The sequence below is a fragment of the Hippoglossus hippoglossus genome, chromosome 8 (assembly GCF_009819705.1).
Source record: "Hippoglossus hippoglossus isolate fHipHip1 chromosome 8, fHipHip1.pri, whole genome shotgun sequence".
In the NCBI taxonomy this organism is placed as follows: Eukaryota; Metazoa; Chordata; class Actinopteri; order Pleuronectiformes; family Pleuronectidae; genus Hippoglossus; species Hippoglossus hippoglossus.
In genome coordinates, this window is record NC_047158.1 from 19,919,858 (window position 1) to 19,939,432 (window position 19,575).

Sequence of the window (19,575 nt, forward strand, 5' to 3'; positions counted from 1 at the left end):
ACATCATGATCACGACCCTGGGAAATCACAGCGGCGCCACTGCGCATGCGCACGGGAGACGAGTATTAGCTGGCAGCCGCTGCTGATGTGGAGGAAGTAACGGTGTCTGCTTGGTCGCTGTGGCCGGGAAGCGAGGAGGTAATTCGGGGTTCCTCGGGTGGAGTGTATCGGTCTGTCTGCGGGGCGTCGCTACTTAGAAGATCCGGGTTTTTGTTTCCACTTTTTTGTTTTAAACCACGCAGGGAAGCTAGCGCCGGGCTAACGGGGCTAGCTCACGTTTAGCTAGCTGAGCTGCAGACACCCAGCAGCTCTGTGCGGGGAGAGGAGGCAGGTTCCTGGGGTTTCGAACACCGAGGTGCGGGGCAGATAAGTTCCTGGATGTCGTCTGAAGTTTAACCCTCGCTCGTGTTTACTTTGCTGAGCTGCACCCGAGAAGGTTTTCACACTCGACTGGATGATGAGGAGCTAAATCGATGCTCGGACTGAACCCAGCGCAGATCTAACAACTGCAGAGGTGAGTGAGGCGCGACCACTGAGGAACTGGTTCAGAGATCCTCCATGCTGAATTCCCAGTAAACATGATGTCACCCTCAGTTTAACACGCAGCACTGCTTGATGTGCACAGTTCTAAAGGTTGAAAGCCCCCCCCCCCCCTCTCTTTCTCTCTCTCTCCTATTGAGGGTTTGTTACAGCTTCACTTAGCACAGTGTGAGTGAGTTGTGGTCTCTGATTGAACACGACCTCAATTCACTGATGCTTTACTGTATGTCCCCCCCCCCCCCCCCCCATGCCTGTGCACTTATGATGGGCTCTCACAAAGAGCTGATTGGATTGAGGTCAAAGAACAAAGCACGTTTTGAAACCTGTCCACAGGACTGATGTGTTGTCTATTGTCTGCGGCCCACAGGGATGCATGAGCTTTGTGTGTTTGTGTGTGTGTGTTCGTGCAACCTGGTGCTGGTATGAACACACAGGCCTCACCTCTGTGCCACTCACTCACTAACTTGTGTTAATGTCTAACTTCATGGTTGGCAGAAGAACTGTCTATTTGCAAACTACCATTTCAGTTCATCAGATGAGGCAAAAGGTTGAATAGTCCAGATGTTGTTGATCACATTAAAATGCTTGTGAATTAAAACTGCTGCATCAGAAATCATTGTGCAAGATGATTCTCTACGTGATTTCTTTGTAATACATAATAAAAAGGGAATATCTCTATTCCTTAGCCCTTAATTGCACCATTTAAAGATGTGGTAAAATATAGTTAATTCATATTCTAGCTATAGGGCGAAGCAATAAAACTATTGATTGTTGCAGTATAATTTTCATTAATAGCAATAAAAAGTCCAATATATGTTCATATGATATATATTGAGGAGGTATAACATATAATAGATCCACCTCAAATTTGTTTAATGTTTTGGTTTTCATTCTCTGCCCATAAAGAAGAGTTTAAAAACCACAACATTCACAGAGGAACAAAAATCGGTCTTTACATGTTCCAGAAATAATAATGAGATATGTATATTGATAATTGTCAATATTTACTGATATGGACATTTTATTTTGTCTTATTTTTTGTCATTTTTTCCGGCCTCATCACCATCTCTGACTTCCTGGTGTTTCTTTCTAAAAGGGAGATTTATTTAGAAAGCTGAGTTCGAACGGCCCTAAATTCATTTCCTTGGTTACATGCTGATGTGTTCCTAACTAGTGATATCGTCTTGGTTGAGCAATATGAGTCATCCATGATCACACGGTGTGCCGGCTTATATTTAGCTGGTGCACTGGGGAGTTTGAAAAGTCCTCTTGAAATTAGTTTTCACTGTGAGCGATTCGATTATTGTCTTCCTGGAATCCACACCTAGACGGTGATGCAGTCGGAGAGATGACAGCACTCAAGAGATCTGCAGTGATTTGATGGGGGGGGGTCGGGTGGCACATGGAGAATCTTGTCTTAATTTACAAATGTTTGCAAATCTGTGCTGAGTAACTGTGTGTTCCACCCCACTTGTCTTATTTACTCTCCTTATCAATCATTGTTGATAATTCAAGGTTTTCCAGTGGGTGTGATATCTTTCCATTTCTGCTGACGTGGCATAAATGCAGTGTACATATTAGGAGTGTCAGTGTAACTGTGATAAAGACGACTCACTGGTTTATCCAGTACTGTACAGTTTCCTTTTTATGATAATGAATGTTGAGAAAAGAGCATAAATATGATACTTAAAGTCTCACAGTGTCTCACATCGTTCACATCTAAAGCTTATGCAGAGCTCTTGCTGTGCTGATTTGTGGAAACGTATATGTTTGTGTTTAGAGCGTTCTTGAGCCACACTGCACTTCTTTCATCCCTCAGTATATCACAGAGAAAGAATTGAGGAGAAATTGGGTCAGCGGCGCTCAGCTCATTGCCGTCACAATGATTTGCTGTGTTTGAGTGATTCTGCCCCCACCAAGTGCTGGCGTGTTTTGATTTTATTTTCATTCTTTATAAGCCTCTCCCCACCCACCTACCTTATGGCTCCTCTTTTCACTCCCCTCTGTTTTGATCTCACTTTATCTGTCTGTCCACACAATCTCTTTTACACTGTAAATCTGTGCACTGTCCTACTTTGCTCTGTCTGTTTTTGTTTTCTCAATCTAAAATCAGCGGATGTCGGATAGAGATTTAGGTCTTTGACTGTTCAGGCCTGTGGTGATTATCATTCAGGCTTTAAAAAAATGGGTTTTACTGCTGAATCTTTTTGACCAATAGTTGCATCTTCATTGATGAAGTCTCCTCTTCACCCTTTTTTCATACAGATGAGTCAACTCTGGCAGCGGGACATACCCCTGTCCGAGAGGTTGGGGAATGAGTCTCCCGTTGGCCTCGCCCCGGGGTCGCCCGCCACTGTGGCCCCACAAGGATCCAACTCCTCTTCGGTACCAGTGGCCCCAGTCGTCACACCAGAAACGCCATTTTTCCTCATGACCTCCACTGCCCAAACTATATCCGGCTTTTTCGTTTGGACGGCTCTTCTAATCACATGTCACCAGGTAAGAGGATGCAGGTGGTCCAATGGTCAGAGGGTTGAAACTTAAGTTATTACTTCAAGGTTTGAGGTTTTCTAGCCATTTTATCCAATAATAAGTTAATATGTACTTTTGATGATGATGATCCAGGAGGTAGGAGGCTAGAGTTGCACACCTAAGATTTTTTGCTCTAGCACTGTGTGCTGGGACGACTTGTTGTGGTCATGTTAACATGAATGAGGATGTGTTTTATTCACACTGCACCATCAGTCTGAACACAGTATCTATAAGCAAGATGCTAAAGCCCTATGTGCTTCCTCATGTGTCACTCTGGGTAAGACTTAATACCAGTGTCTAAATGAGGCTGAGGCTGCATCTGTGTTGGTGCCCTGCCAGCCTTCAGGCAAACAGGTTAAGCTGGAGTACAAAACCTAATTCTTCCACATGGTTTTTCAAATCCACGCACTGCTCACCTTCTTTTTCTTCGTCCCTCTTCTTCATTTTTTATGTCAAAATTGATTGACTGAAATCGATGAAACACAATCAGCTTTGGACACACTTTTCAAGCAACGCACTGAAGCGCAGCTATAGAGGAGCAAGACGTCAGTGAGCGTTTCCTTAACGGCTGCTTGTCTGCGTAGTAAGACGTCATAAGCCTCCGTGTTGAAAATCGTCAGTGTGTTAGTGTTGGTGTTGCAGCACAGAGGATCAGGGCTGTGTGCCTCCTTTGTGTCAGTTTGTCAGCCTTCATGTTTCAGTGGAGGTTTTTTATGCTTGGGCTAATGATTTGTCTCCCATTGTCCGCTGATGCCCTTCACATGCATAGAGGAGCCGTCTGTCACTCTGGCAACAGGTGCCTCTGGCTTCACTAGGACCTCATCAAAGAGCTGTGTGTGTGTGTGTGTGTGTGAGAGAGAGAGGAGGGACGAGGGTCACCATAGCAACAAGCCCTATGAGCAAAGTGCATTATCTGGCTTGGTGTGTTGTCCCCCACTCTTTGTTATTTTACCCCAGGTGTGTGTCTGTTTACAGACCAGGAAAGGTGATAGGTGGGGCATTGTGTAAGTGGAAAGGAGCCGGAGAGTGCCAACAGAGGTGCTGCTGACAAGGCCCCCCCCCCCTGTTCCTCTGGCTGTCTGCTGCTCTGTGACAAAAGCGCAGTATCAATTACCTGTGACAACCCTATTGTCGGTGCACACACACACAACACACTCTGCAAACACACCACTACTCCAGTATCCAACTCAGGCCCGTTTATACTGGCTGCATTGTTGATAACACACAAACAGGTTTCATGAGGTAACAGTTAGTTGTTTTCACACCTGTCTGTGTGTTGGTTGGTTGGTTTGTCAGCAGAATTATGCGGCAACATAAAGAAGAGTGATGTTGTAGACAAGCTAGATGTCGAGTGAAAACACCAGTATGATGTGTGAATCATGAAGTATCGATGTGAATCACTTTCAGGCTTATTTTGCACGAAATCTGTGACTTTTTTTGCACAAAGTTCTCATATTTCTGCCCTTATCACTCATGTTGATGGATCTCATTTTGATTGTCTGTTCCTCTTTAGATCTACATGCACCTACGTTACTACAGCTCTCCAAATGAACAGAGGCACATCGTGAGGATCCTGTTCATAGTCCCCATCTACGCCTTCGACTCCTGGCTCAGCCTCCTTTTCTTCACCAATGAGGAGTACTACGTTTACTTTGACACAGTGCGAGACTGCTACGAAGGTGAGTGGATAGAGGAGGGAAACGCAATCAACTGGTACGGGAACGTTTTCTGCTGCAGGCTGGATTGCACTCTGACATATTTTGCATGCACACCACAGGCGAATATTCACCACAGTGTTAAGAGTGAGCGCTTTGTGTGTGTGTGTGTGTGTGTTACTCGATTCCCAGTAGAAATTAGGGTGTGAGAATTTATGTGTTGTGATACCCCAGTGGCAGACGGCCTTTGCAGTGTCTTCATTTACAAAGGTTGCCATCTTTGTTCTCATGTCTCCCTGGTCTGTTGGGATTGCAGGGGAGGGGGAGACCTGTTTCCTAGCAACTATATGAAAACGAGCAAAGCCTTGAGAAGACCTTTTTTTTTTTTTTTTTTTTTTTAAAGCATCTCACTTGTGAGAAGATAAACCACAACCTTGTTCTTTAAGCCACAAGCATATAATGCAAATACTGTCGCTGGATTTTCATGCAGAGAATAAAACAAGCAGTTAAATATGATTCAAAACATGCTATTGTTAGATTAATGTTAATTTTAATAAAACATAATCACATGAGCTTAATAACTGCTTGTACGTGTATTTGGTGCTGAAGTGCAACTGGAAGTGAATCTGCCTCAATTTATTAAGTTATGATAAGCTGCTTTTTAGAATGAACACATTTTGGATTTGAACTGTTGGTCTAATAAATAATTTAAAGATAAAGAATATACAGTGTTTGTAATAATGCAGCATCAACAAAGCCGGCACTGTGCTGTGCTGCTCTGGCACAGATTGTCAGTGTGCTGGAATAAGAGGCTTACCTTTTAAACTCAGCCACTTTGAACAGCAACGAGAGCCGGGGCACAGGGAGCGGCTGTCTGTGGGTGAGCCTGAGCCTGAGCACACCTGGGGCAGCAGTACAGGTCATGAACCCCGCCTTTTCCATGTTAGTGGATGGGACATGGAACAAAATATAAAGTCAAAGTACACGTCAAATTTCGATTTTTCTCAAAATTAATTTTAGGTAGTTCTTATCAAGCTGATGTTTGTTCAAGTTTGGTTTGAATTGGCTCTTTGATGCTATAAAAACAGGGTGAAATGTCAAAATTGTCAGCCGAGCCCGACAGTCAGCAGATTAACGTGCACACTACTCCACCTGAAAAATATGTGTTGTTCCATTGGCGTGTCAGGTGTCATATTAAAGCGATCAGTGTAGCTGGCCACATTTATTAGGATGATTACATATGAGATCTGAACGGTGGATAAAACCGAACGGGATTAGGGACACACCTGTTGTAGCTTCACATTTAGGCCCATGATGCTGATAAAGATCTAAATCGTATTCACACGTGATGTTTTGTGTGACTCTTCATTAGTTGTAGTTATCTAACGCATTACATGAGGGGAACATTAAAGCCCCACTTTAATGTGTAGTCCACTTGTGTAAGACCCTTATTGGTAGTGTGAAAATGTTTCTCTCGTATTATGTGACACTCTTGTGTGGCAGCGCGACCTCGAGCTCTCTCCAGCGTTTGCTCTCCTCTCATGATCCCGTCTGTGATCACACCGCTCCACTCTGCTCTCAGCACTAGAGAACCGTACCCCATCATTATGTGCTCAGGCTTATTCCTCCTTCACAACCACAACCCGGTCATTTCCCAGACTGCTGATGGGTATGACTCACCTGTGTGCTTTGAAATGGCGAGTCAGCTGTTCTGAACCAGAATCAGCAAATCATAACTTTCCTTTTTCACATTCAACACCAATATCCTGTGTTTTCATCACCTTAAACACCTTATCTTCTATGTGTGACCCTGCAGCCTTTGTCATCTACAACTTCCTGAGTCTGTGTTATGAGTATCTGGGAGGAGAGAGTGCCATCATGGCTGAGATCAGAGGGAAACCTATTGAGTAAGTCTTGTTTGCTCTTCTTCCTCCTCCTCCTCTTCCCCTTTTGTCTTTGTTTTCTTCTCCTTCTTGCTCTGCTTCTTCTTGTTATTCTTGTTCTTCTCCTCCTACTTCTACTTCTTGTCCTCCCTCTTATTCTTTTTCTTTTCTAGTCCTCCTCTTCCTCCTTCCTATACTTCTTCTCCTCCTCTATTCTATAAACTATTCTGACCTGTATAACCTGTGTATTCCACTCTAGGTCGAGTTGTATGTATGGGACCTGTTGCCTGTGGGGAAAGACCTACTCCATCGGTTTCCTCAGGTTTTGCAAACAGGTACCAAACACCATCATCGCTCATAGCCTGCACATTGCAAATACAACGTTAACATAGATCACTTGTTGTTAACCATATGGAGCCGCTGTGGTTATTGTTCAATGTTACTATCATTAATGTTTCCTTCTGTCTTTGTCAGTGAAAACTGGATGTTGTCAGAAGCTTTAGATATTTTATTAAACTACACTATGAGCGAAGGAGTTTTGTAGCAGTGCTGCCTTGTGCTGACCCCGTCTCCCTCCTGATGTCTTCATTCTCTCTCAATCTTCCTCAGGCCACTCTCCAGTTCTGTGTGGTGAAACCCCTGGTGGCAGTGATCACTGTCGTTCTTCAAGCCTTTGGGAAATACAAAGATGGAGACTTCAAGTATGTTTCCACAGAAACTTAGCTATCTTATGCTTAGGCTAAAGTAATGACTGATCTTTGTTCAAAGATATAAACTCAAGTCTCTTCCTAACTGTGCTGATTTCGTTAAAATGAAATCCCTCTCTCCTCCAGTGTGGCTAGCGGCTACCTGTATGTGACCATCATCTACAACATCTCCGTCAGCCTGTCGCTCTACGCTCTCTTCCTCTTCTACTTTGCCACACGTGACCTGCTTGTCCCGTACAACCCCGTGCTGAAGTTCTTCATGGTCAAGTCAGTCATCTTTCTTTCCTTTTGGCAAGGTGAGAAAACACACACACACACACACACACACACACACACACACACACACACACACACACACACACAGGCACTGCTGCTGCAATTGCTGTTTTCATCTGTTGTGTTTTGTGCTGTGAATCTTATGATTAATCTTGAGATGCTGCCTTGCCCTGCCATAACTCCAATCCACTTTGTTTGAGTTAGGGATGCTGCTGGCCATCCTGGAGAAGTGCGGCGCCATCCCTCAGATCAACTCTGCCGACTTCTCAGTGGGCGAGGGAACGGTTGCTGCTGGTTACCAAAACTTCATCATCTGTATCGAGATGTTCTTTGCTGCTGTGGCTCTGCGCCATGCCTTCACTTACAAAGTCTACATGGATAAAAGACTGGACTCATATGGTAAAAGAAGTGTGTGTGTGTGTGTGTGTGTTTGGGAGGTTTTAAGTAAATTTAACTGTGTAAATAATGAAAACAACAGTTTACTTATTAGTGTTTTTATTTTAATACTCAATTTAATCTGAATTTACAGGACTCTTGATACATTCTGATTTCTACAGTCTTTCAGAAGTGACCTCACCCTTTGTACTTTGAGTTCTATCTAAATATTTAGTCTTTCTCTTTTCTCCTGCTCTGTTTCTCTATTTCTTCCTTCTTGTCTTTCTCTTCTCCCCTTTTCTCTTTTCTCCTCTCTTCTCCTTCACTGTGCTGCACTGAAAGGCTCATTTCCTATCTATGGACAGTACGGTAGGTCTGATGTCAGCTGCCTTTCGTCTGTATCTGCAGTTTTGTTTGTTCCAGTGCTTTTTATTGTTGTGTTTTCATTGTGCTTAAATATCCATTATTTCAACGTGATCGGTGTTTTCAGCATGAGTTCAGTTGATGCCTCTAGACTCATTGGTGTTGTTCTTTCTTCTTTTGTTTCCTTATGTTCATTTGTTGTCAGTGAAATCAGGCTATGAACGTTTTACCTTTTTTGTTTCTTCTGGCATAATTTTGTGTTTTGTATGTTCCCCAACTCTCTTGTAAAAAAGGAAAGTCCCTGCTTGCTAATGAAACTGCTGTTGCTTTATTGTATAATCCATTAATAACAGATTTATTTCTTCACTCCTGCTGATTAAATTTTGCAGAAGCAGTTTCTTTTTTTGCCGACACTTCAAATATTTATTCTGGAAATTCACTTGACAGTTTGATGAAAACAGTTTCTCTCATTTCATCCCTCACTCACCTTCCGTACTGCTTCATATCTCTATATCAATATTTCACCTTCACCCCCCCCCCCCCCCCCCCCCCCCCCCCCCCCCCCCCCCCCTTCCAGGTCGCTGTGCCCCAATGAAGAGCATCTCCAGCAGCCTGAAGGAGACCATGAATCCAGGCGACATGGTCCAGGACGCCATCCACAACTTCTCTCCAGCTTATCAACAGTACACCCAGCAGTCCACGTTGGAGCGAAGTGGGGGGCCACCCCTCTCCCGCAGCCACAGTAGCCTCAGCACCCGCGGGGATAATGAAAAGACCCTGCTGCTCAGCTCAGACGACGAGTTCTAAGACTCGAACACACACTAAGAAAGTCACGATACTCCCGTAGCCACTGTTGAATTTTTAGAAGGTATGAGAGACGGATCTGATCTTTTGTTTCAGCCTGAATGTGGAAGATTCGATTCTGGTATTTGTCTTTTCTTTATCACATTTGGAGAGAAACGAAAGATCAGATTCATGTTACACGTGTGATTAGCAAACTGCAGGAGGGGGAACGGGTGTTTTACAAGGAATAAGAGGAAACCAGGGGAGAAAGGGAGAGTGAAGAAAGACGAGTGTGTCGTTATAAAGTAAAGGAGGAGAGAGGTGGGGAATTTGTGTTAATTTATATAGGCCATCACTGATAGACATACAGTATCTCCAATAATCTGCTGATTATGGATAAGTACAATTAACCATGCCTGCTTATGCTACACTTTAGACTTTAGATGTCAATATAAGGTGTATGCCAGACAAAGTGCCATCCTCCTCTGAAACACACGGCCTCCTCCTTTCTTTAGTTTTTATACTGTTTCTTAAACCATACTCCTCCTCACCCCTCTGCCAACTCTGCCTCTTACCGAAACATTGCCAAATAGGGGGAGCAGCCCTCTGCACCTCAGCCACTGAGACACACTGTCTCAAGATTCAGAATTGATTTATAGTCAAGATAACAAAGGAGCCTTTGAATTGCAGTGCTTCGTTTTAATATATAAAGCAATTGAAACGCTAAATATTTTTTTATTTAAATGCTGTATGACCTTGAAGGTAAAACTCATTTAAAGACAAGTGCGATGGGAAAACTGTTGTGTGTGTATATATACATTATGTGTATGTCTGGATTTCCTGTGGGTTCACATGCACAAGCGAATCTAAATGGTTTTAGTATGACAGCGGCTGTCGGCCCAGTGTGGGCTCCTCGCTCAGTGTTATTGTTTGTTGGAGCACGGAGTGAACAGCTGTGGGAGAGATTTGAGCGTGGGCATAGGGACTGACGGAAGGGCAACACCCACACAGATTACAGATTACTGAAGAAGCAACACTACAGGGCCCGCCCAGCTGTGATGTGCTGTGGGATTATATTCCCTAATTAATGGCATTAGAGGCCGTGCAGATCAGGCCTGCCTCTGCTGGTACTGCTTATAATGGCATCCCTGATATAGCAGCAGGAAGTGAGTCAGGACACTGGTCACTCCAGACAGATAAGGACATGTAAAGGCATTACATCTGATTGAACTCACTTTTAAAATGGGAACATATGGGCATTCAAAGTTGGAAAATGCTAAATGACAGAATGTTGAGTCAAACTTTTTGGCCTGTCTGACATTCTCTGGTTTATTTTTCTTTTGGGAAAAGAGAATATGAACAGTTATTTTTTTTTGTTCCTGTCTTTTACTTAAAGACAATAGAAACTGTGTTTGAATTGATGGTTCGTGCTGTTATCAGCTGATGTTTAATGTGTTTTAGCAGTGACTGGTGTTTGGTGAGGTTGTTTGTGAGCGAGGCTCCTTGATGGCAGGACACTGGTGTAAAAGCTCACTAGATTCTTTAGACAGGGGACATAAGGCGTAATGGTGACGTAATGTACGTTGGCGTTTTTTGTTTATGTTGAAAGCAGAATCCAAACAGATTCTATTGACTGCAGGTAAACACACAGTACAACACAGCCCTCATGAGTAATGAATGTAGTCAAACTAAAAAAACTAACAGCCATGCTCATCCTCAACAGCACAATCATTTACTTTGGAGAAAGTTGCATTCGATTAAAATGGAAATTAAATAAAATTGTGGAACCCACCACCAGTGGGGGTCTGGCTGTGACTGCGGAGCCATAATCCTTCCAAACTCCTCCTATACTCAGTAATTAATGCATTCACTTTTTTTCGCTGAGCCTGCAGTTAAAGACAACGTCAGTTTATTCTATTTACTTAACATTAACTTAATGGTATTGAAAAAAGTGAAATTCACTGCCTTATGCTGTAACCTATAGGGGCAAAGTATGTCCAACTCAAGCGTCTTTATTCAAAACACTATCAGATGATAGTTTTGATACTCTGTGATTTTAAAGCTGGATGTAAAAAGCTGAATATATTAAACCAGGAGTTTTATTCCAGAATGGAAAGAATGTTGTAAATATAGTTCAAACTAGGCACTGCGAAACATTCATGATGACTGAGATGATATTGCCTGGTATAGTGCTTTGTTTTCATATTTTTTTTGTGTTTTCATATTTTAAGTTTTTCATATATTCTCTTTTATTTCTGTTGTGTACCTTTTCATTTGTATATTGGTAACGTTTTCTTGTGTTTTGATGCTGTATCGCTTTCTGTTGGTGTTGACAAGGAAATAAACGACAAATGGAAACAAGACATTCCTGCCATGGTTTTATTATTGAGTTTGCTTCTTATCCCAATGTAAACACCACTGACACAACAATATGAAATGTTTTAATGATATTGTAATATCATATATTCTATTATTTATATTTGTGTTATTATGAAGCACACCAGAAACAGAAGTTTATATTTACCATATGGGATATATTGTACATAAACATGTTAGTTTAATTGGCCAACACTAAATGAAATGCTGCTTATATATTAGTATATTTAATAGCAACAATCCTGTGAATAATAAGTATATGTTTGTGTGATGAGCAAATAATATAATCCATATTTTTTGTGAAGATTAATTTTCTTACAAATTGGTAAATGTTTTATAAATAAATACTCAAACAGTACAATAGCTGCAACACACTAATAATAATAATATTAATATTAACATTAATTATAATGATAGGAAGAAGTCAATCATACTTAGGGGCGGGGCCTTCCAGCAGTCAGCCAATCAGAGCGGCTTTTCGTCACGGCTAACAGGCTAACAACAACAACAACAACTTAGCATCTCAGCCTGTAGCTTCTTGTTGTTTTGTCAGTTAATTCAGCTGAAGTTTTATATTTCCAAATTGAAATATTAATCTCAACGTGACATTTAACTCATCAACAAGCCTGAGATCAAGCGACAGTCTCTCGTTTCCCTCCCAGTTAACTGCGCGTCGGGTGACGTTAGCTCGTCGTGCTCCAGCTAGGCCTCACGAGACGAACAGCTCCTCATTAAACTCATTGAGATAAATAAAAGCTCCGGTTGTTGGACAGTCACTCCGGAGAGGAGCGTGTCCCCGTGTCCGCAGGATGAGAGGCTCGTGCGGGGACAGAGACCGAGACCGCGGCCGTGACAGGGGGTAAGAACCACGGCCAGTTAGCATGGGAGCTAATGCTAACGGCTAAGAGGTTGTCAATATGAATTGTTTTGATGCGTTTGTTGTCATTAATCGTGAAGTCTACAATAGTGTAAACAAGGAAAAGCCAATAATTACATTTAATATTACCATTACTTCATATTTATAACATTACTTCTCAATAATATTACTTATTATACAAAACAGAATAATAATTACAAGAAGAACTTAACATGTAGAGAGCACTTGTCAACACAAAGTACAAAGTGCTCCACGACAATAAAACAATATACATTGAAAGTACAGAAGGACGCACATGAATAACAATAGAGTTCAAATTGCAGTAATAGCCTCATTTTCCTGGGCCCTCAAGTCAATTCAGGAAGCTAAGTACAAACTGGGAGTGAATGTAAAAGCAATAAAACAGATGTGATGTGATGTAAACAAGGACGTGCTCCTAAAACTACAATGACTGGCTCTGTTATTTTCGCAGCAGCCCTCGTTTCGGGTCCAGCAGAGGTGGCCCACCGCCGGGTAAGAAGTTTGGGAACCCCGGGGACCGTCTACGAAAGAAGAGGTGGGACCTGGAGGAGCTTCCCAAATTTGAGAAGAACTTCTACAATGAGCACCCTGAAGTGCAGCGAATGAGCCAGGTAGTATCACAGTGTGATCTTCTGATGCAACTTTGAACAGAGACACCAGTGTAATGTTCAGCTTTGTAATCCCTGTTTGTTTTCTTTTGCTCTCAGTATGATCTTGAGGAGTTCCGCAGGAAGAAAGAAATCACCATTCGAGGTTCAGGCTGCCCGAAGCCTGTCTCCACCTTCCACCAGGCGCATTTTCCCCGTAAGCACCTGACATGTACATCTGCAGACCTGTGCAGCACTGAATGACATCGCCACACCAACAATTACATCTGCTGGCTGCTAATAGAAATATTTTATTGTTTTATTCCTCCTCACTTCATGAAGAGTACGTAATGGATGTGCTGATGCAGCAGAACTTCAAGGAGCCCACAGCCATTCAGGCACAAGGTTTCCCACTGGCCCTTAGTGGGAGAGACATGGTGGGCATTGCTCAGACTGGCTCTGGGAAGACCTTATCGGTGAGATGCAGATCTTAATATATCATTTACTTGTGAATTGTACAGCAACACAATCCACTGAGCTCTCCCCTTTTTCTCTCTTCAGTATCTTCTGCCTGCAATTGTGCACATCAACCATCAGCCCTACCTGGAGCGAGGAGATGGACCCATTGTACGTGAAGAGAAACCAAATACACTGCTTTAATATTTCAAATTCATCTTGTCACAACATTATAGTGTTTAATGCAATAAACATTTGATTGTTTGTTTTCTTTGTAGTGTTTGGTTCTGGCCCCCACAAGAGAACTGGCACAGCAGGTCCAGCAGGTGGCACATGACTATGGAAAGTCATCACGCATCAAAACCACTTGTGTGTATGGGGGGGCTCCCAAGGGACCACAAATCCGAGACCTGGAGAGAGGTGAGGAGTTTCCACTGTCTGGATTAATGTGAACGCAGTTATATGAGACATAAATAACTTTTCCTGTTTATCTCTCCGAGGTGTTGAGATCTGCATCGCCACTCCAGGTCGTTTGATTGACTTCCTCGAGGCTGGAAAGACCAATCTGCAGCGCTGCACATATCTAGTTCTGGATGAAGCTGACCGCATGCTGGACATGGGCTTTGAACCACAGATCCGCAAAATTGTGGATCAGATTCGGGTAAAGCTACAATAGGGGTGTAGAAAATATTATGAATTATTATTAGAGTTTTTTGTATCTGTCATGAATTGCTGTTTATTTGATGTGCTCTTTGCCAGCCGGACAGACAGACCCTCATGTGGAGTGCTACCTGGCCCAAAGATGTTCGCCAGCTGGCAGAGGACTTCCTGAAAGACTATGTCCAGATTAACGTTGGAGCGCTGGAGCTCAGCGCCAACCACAACATCCTGCAGATAGTTGATGTCTGTATGGAGAATGAGAAGGACCAGAAGTAAGAGGCTGGTCACAGAGCAGAACTTTCTTTTCCTGCCTTGGTCAATATCTGTGTGTTTGCTTTGTGTTCTTATGCTTTTTCTTTCTCAATTCTTCTTACTTTTTTCTTGTTCACTGTTTCTCTTTTCTGTCCCTGTTCAACTTACTTTTTCCCTCAGGTTGATCCAACTGATGGAGGAAATCATGGCTGAGAAAGAGAACAAGACCATCATATTTGTGGAGACCAAGAAGAGATGTGATGACCTCACACGCAGAATGAGACGTGATGGGTGAGTACAACAAGCTGGTGAGACTAATACTAGATTAACTCATCCTGTCATCAGGGATTTAATATGGTTCCATATAGTTTAGTTTGTGCAGTTTTTATCATGCTGGTTAAAACCACATTTCTTTTCTTTCTAGGTGGCCAGCGATGTGTATTCATGGCGACAAGAGCCAGCCAGAGAGAGACTGGGTGTTGACAGGTACAACAAACACACCGACATGTGAACATCAGTGATTTCACGTTGTCTCTTTGCTCTCAATCATCTTGTCTTTGTCTTGTATTACAGAGTTTCGTAGCGGCAAAGCTCCCATCCTCATCGCTACTGATGTGGCCTCACGTGGTTTGGGTATGTCATGTGTGCTCAAGTCAAGCATACACCTTCCTCAGTATAACCATTCACTGATACGGTTCATTTGACCATTTAAAGTGTAGAATAATATGAACGATGATGAGTACAGGCTTCCACTACATGTTCCTGTTTAAAATTCAACCACAAACACATAAAGATTTGCTTTTCTTACAGAGAACATATAATACTTCTCAGATAAAGGGTGTATCTAAAAAGTGAATCATATTTGAAGCAGGATTTCCTGTGAAGATTGAATCCACTGTGCTCTACTGAATAACTCTGAGGAACACTGAGCGTAGGAATGATGTTGAATGAAGATGTAAGGGGTGAGGCTCGTGAAGTGGCCCCTTACAGGATGGCTATCGACCTTTAACCTAATTCTATGTTCATTTGTTTTCTTTTCATTTTGTTTTTGTTTATTTTGTGTTTCCAAGTCTCTCTTCCGGCAACTAGACGCACACGGGCCCTCGGGAGCCTGCAGCCGGACCTAGGCATGACAAATCGAAAGCTGACTTGGGGAGAGAGACGGCCTGATTAATCAATCCCAGACACAGCCATCTCTGCTGAAAACCTAGAACAGTGCCCACAAACAAAACTCTCCCCCCTTCCAGGACACTGGCTCCCTGGGCGTCGGGGGGGAGGGGTCAAGCGCGGGATGCTGCTGCTGGGCTTCCAAATTTGGTCCTAGGGTCGGGGGCAGCTGTCAGGTGAGAGGGCAGAGACGGGGGTGCGGTGGAGGCTGGACTCCCCTCGGCCATGCCATCATCACAGGGACACACCACTGCATTTCCTGATTAGATCAACTCAGATTTACCCAAAAGTTTTCAATATCTGATTGACATGGATTAACCAAACTCTGCTGCGCAGTCTGTGAGAAGATATTTAACTTTCCCATAAGTTTAGACAACAATTATTTTAACTTAAATCAGTCCTGCAGATTTTACACCCAAAGAGATGATGGTTAAGTTGGGTGAAAGTGAAATGCAGTGGTGTGGTACCAGAAGACAAACGCACAACTGCCAGGAAGTGAGGGTGGAAAGCAGCCAAAGCCGGACATGGACGGCTGTGCTCGAGGCTCCCCTCTAAACTGCCCCCTGATGCCAGCCCCTGACACCCCCCCACCACTGGCTGTGCCGGCCGGCCTCTCCCTCTGCGGACGTCATGTCTGGTCCTGGCTGGCAGGAGTCCTGGCCTGGAGGAGCCACCTCTCTATAATCGACTTCCCTCTCTTTCCTGTCTGTCCTGTCTGTCCTGTCTGTCCTGTCTGTCCTTTCTTTCACTCTCTCTCTCTCTCTCTCTCTCTCTCTCTCTCTCTGATTCTTTACCCCCTGAAGTTTTATCTCTTCTTTTTCTCATTTTGCTGTTATTATCTGTCTTTTTCAACACCTGTCTCTGAAATGTTCTCCTTCTTTCTCTCATTCCTCTCCTTCTCTTTCTACCACCCTTTCCCTTCAACCTCCTTCCTTGTGCTCTCCTGTTACTTGTTCTTGTTATTTTCTTTCTACCATTTCTGACATATGACCCTTTTGTCCCGATCCACCATGTGTCCCTCTTTCAATTTTTCTTTGTATACATCATACTAAGCCACCGGTTATGTCTGTGAATAACTCACCAGCTTTTGAGGACTTGCTCCATAAGGACGGACACAATGTCCATGTTAGAGCTCACTCTCAAATCCCACTTCCTCATGCCTTCTTCTTGGTTTCTGTTTCTTTTTACTAACCTCGAAAAGCTGGGTTCTGTATCTATTGGAAGTTATCTGGGAGGCATTTGGAACAAGCCGCACTAATGAAAGACCATAAACCCCCCAAAAAGCAACTCTGCTACTAGAATAAGTCTCTGACAAAGATTTGAGCTCCTCGAAGTTAAAATAAAATAATTCAGTAAAGTCTTCTCCATCCATCACCTTGAACAACAAACAGCATATCCAGCAGTATCGTCTCCAGGTCACTAAAAGGCTTGGGGACACGAAGAGGTACAAAAATAGACTAGAGTAGGACCACATCCCAGCCCAGTACAGCTGGAGCTCTGGCCCTGACAGTTTCCAGCTTTGGGAGTGTCGTGGAGGAGGTTGGAGACGGGACTGCTTTTGTCCCGTGCGCTCTCCTCCTACCCCTGCAGACCTCCCAGGACTGGTGATGGGTCGGGCGACAGAGGGGTAACTTTGTAAATCACTAAATCTCTGATCCAGGGTAAGTACCGTACCTCGACACCTTTCCCCATCTTCTCCTCTGCCAGTCTTCATCATTAAGCTTCCAAAACAAAGTCTTCTTCTGTAATCAGCAACGTCCCTGAGACTTTTGTCGACCTTAACGAGAAACAGACCTCTGATTTGTTTTTTGCCTCAAAGAAAGAAATTAACTTTCTCAGTAGATTCTGATACTTGAGCCATTTACTCATCACCTGCTTAAAAAGCTTGTACTGAAGAATCAGCTGTTCAGTTTTGGGCCACTTGGTTCTCAAACCTTTTCTTAATATTGTCTAAATTATTCAGCGAACCACTTTTTTCATCACTTACCTCAGTAGCTTTGGCTGCATGTAACATATTAGCTTGTGTGCCAGTACTTAATAATTATATCAGACCACTGAGCTCTGTTTTGTAATTGGCATGGTAAGTGAAATCATTTTCTAATTGTATATTTGACAAATAGTCGCTGAGTGTGCAGGTAAGTGTTGCTTTCAGAGGATGATGGGGGTCATGCAGGTATTGTCTGTCTGAATGTTCCCACTTTCAAAAGCACAAAACTTACAGATTCATGAATCGACTCAATTGATTCACTCAGTTTTCAGAAAGTGTTAGTTCTGTTCTGACTTGTTTTTGTATCTCTTTCGTCCCTGTGACTGATCCCATCGCACCATCCCCCCCCCCTGCTGCCTCCAATGTCAAGATGTGGAGGATGTCAAGTTTGTCATCAATTATGATTATCCCAACTCATCGGAGGACTACATCCATCGCATCGGCCGAACAGCCCGCAGCACCAACAAAGGCACCGCCTACACCTTCTTCACTCCAGGGAACCTCCGCCAGGCCCGAGAGCTGATCCGGGTGCTGGAGGAGGCCCGGCAGGCCATCAATCCCAAACTGCTGCAGATGGTGGACACTGGACGTGGAGGAGGCGGTGGAGGTGAGCGACGCATCCTGCTGGATTAGATTAGGATTGACTTAATGTGGAATCAGTTGTTAATTTGTGAAAGGTGGAATCAGGCAGATCAAGCTAACGTACAGTTAAGTGCTGTTGACCTTTTTTCGAGTGAGATAAATTCCCCCTCTTTACCTTCTCTGGCCTCTCTCATCCTTTTCCAGGTGGCCGTCTCCGTTTCCGTGCCACCTCCAATTCTAACAATCCCAACCTGATGTACCAGGACGAGTGTGAGCAGAGAATGCGTTCTGTAAGTGGCGGCGGCGGCGGCTCCAAGGAAAGTCGCAGCAGCAGCAGCAACTACAGTCGCGACAATCGAGACAGTCGCAGTGGAAGCGGCCGGGACGGGGACCGCTCTTCCTCCTCCTCCTCCTCCTCATACAGAGATCGCAGCAGCAGGGATGGAGGACGCAGCTCCAGCTCCAACTCATATGACCAGAACCAGAACAACAACAACAGCAGCTCCAGGAACGCCTCTGGCTCAGGGGACAGCCCCACTCCATCATCGGCTCCCAAGCCTCTGATGGCCCAGCAGTTCAACCCCCCCCAGCCCATCATGGGCCTGATGGGGCACTCGCCTTTCCAGTTTGCTCCTCCACCTCCCCCTCCTACACCAGGTAGAAAGTAATGTGATCTGGGCACCACAGTCACACACACACACAGCACACATTACACAGTCAGTCAGAAATGTCTTGATTTCAACATTCAGAGAATGAGCTTGTTTGGTTGCAACACATCAGTTCACTGTGTTTAAAAACTACTTCTTATCTTCAGTAGCAGTAAAGTTGTAAAAACATTCAGACTGGTGCCTGGATTTTTTGCTAAGTGGTCAACACATTTTTTAAGTTTTGACCCTTTAAAGTCAAAGTAATCAGGATTAGTTTATTTAGTTTGACAGAAGCTTTTCTGTGTCACTTAACAATTATCTTATACAAATGTTTTTGTATTGTGAGCTGCAACAGGGTTCTTATACTATACGGTATCTTATTTTTTCTTTAGGTTAATCAGAGGTAGGGGCCGACGTTAATTATTGTATTAAAGCTTTTTTCTGTTTTGGGTTGAATTTATTTTTGGGATGTGAAGCTTTGTAAGCCACAATCATTTGAGTCTAAAAGAAAACGGGGGATCCCAAATATATCTTGAGCAAAAAGGCACAACGTTTGTCTTGATGATTTCAGGACATATTAATTTAGGCCTCATGGAGCCGACTGTGCAGCCACATGCATGTAAATGAGCTGCTCCTTCACATTTTGTAAGGTTGCTTGCTAACAAACCTTATTCAGTTAATCACCAGTGTGGTTCAGTCTTTTACTGCAGTGATATTTGAGATTTTCCTAGTTAATCATAGTAAGTCCTTTTTTACAGTTTGTTTTTCATGTTTAATAAAGCTCTTCAATACTTACATGTGTGCGCTGTGAATCCTTGGAGGTGGAGGAGAAATGAACAGGCCGTCCGA

The 19,575-nt window shown here is 43.5% G+C and overlaps 2 protein-coding genes across 4 annotated transcripts; both read left to right on the forward strand.

Annotated features, from left to right (window-relative positions):
• Window positions 1-18: 18 nt before the first annotated feature.
• Window positions 19-11,477, forward strand: LOC117766256 (transmembrane protein 184B-like). Of its 2 annotated transcripts, XM_034593127.1 has the most exons (10): window positions 36-514; window positions 2,806-3,039; window positions 4,586-4,751; window positions 6,544-6,634; window positions 6,870-6,945; window positions 7,220-7,311; window positions 7,444-7,613; window positions 7,798-7,992; window positions 8,311-8,337; window positions 8,909-11,477. In XM_034593127.1, the coding sequence occupies exons 2-10, from the start codon at window positions 2,806-2,808 to the stop codon at window positions 9,136-9,138; spliced, it is 1,281 nt and encodes a 426-aa protein (XP_034449018.1). In that variant the 5' UTR covers window positions 36-514; the 3' UTR covers window positions 9,139-11,477. The 2 variants fall into 2 exon arrangements, with proteins under 2 accessions (XP_034449019.1, XP_034449018.1); XM_034593128.1 differs by lacking the exon at window positions 8,311-8,337 and having other exon boundaries at window positions 19-514.
• Window positions 11,478-11,953: 476 nt separating this feature from the next.
• Window positions 11,954-19,517, forward strand: LOC117766238 (probable ATP-dependent RNA helicase DDX17). Of its 2 annotated transcripts, none has more exons than XM_034593098.1 (13): window positions 11,954-12,349; window positions 12,843-12,999; window positions 13,096-13,192; window positions 13,318-13,451; window positions 13,537-13,602; window positions 13,710-13,851; window positions 13,932-14,092; window positions 14,191-14,363; window positions 14,524-14,634; window positions 14,768-14,829; window positions 14,917-14,976; window positions 17,868-18,104; window positions 18,284-18,919. In XM_034593098.1, exons 1-13 carry the CDS (start codon window positions 12,300-12,302, stop codon window positions 18,745-18,747), a joined length of 1,914 nt encoding a protein of 637 aa, XP_034448989.1. In that variant the 5' UTR covers window positions 11,954-12,299; the 3' UTR covers window positions 18,748-18,919. The 2 variants fall into 2 exon arrangements, with proteins under 2 accessions (XP_034448989.1, XP_034448988.1); XM_034593097.1 differs by having other exon boundaries at window positions 11,955-12,349; window positions 12,840-12,999; window positions 18,284-19,517.
• The last annotated feature ends 58 nt before the right edge of the window (window positions 19,518-19,575 follow it).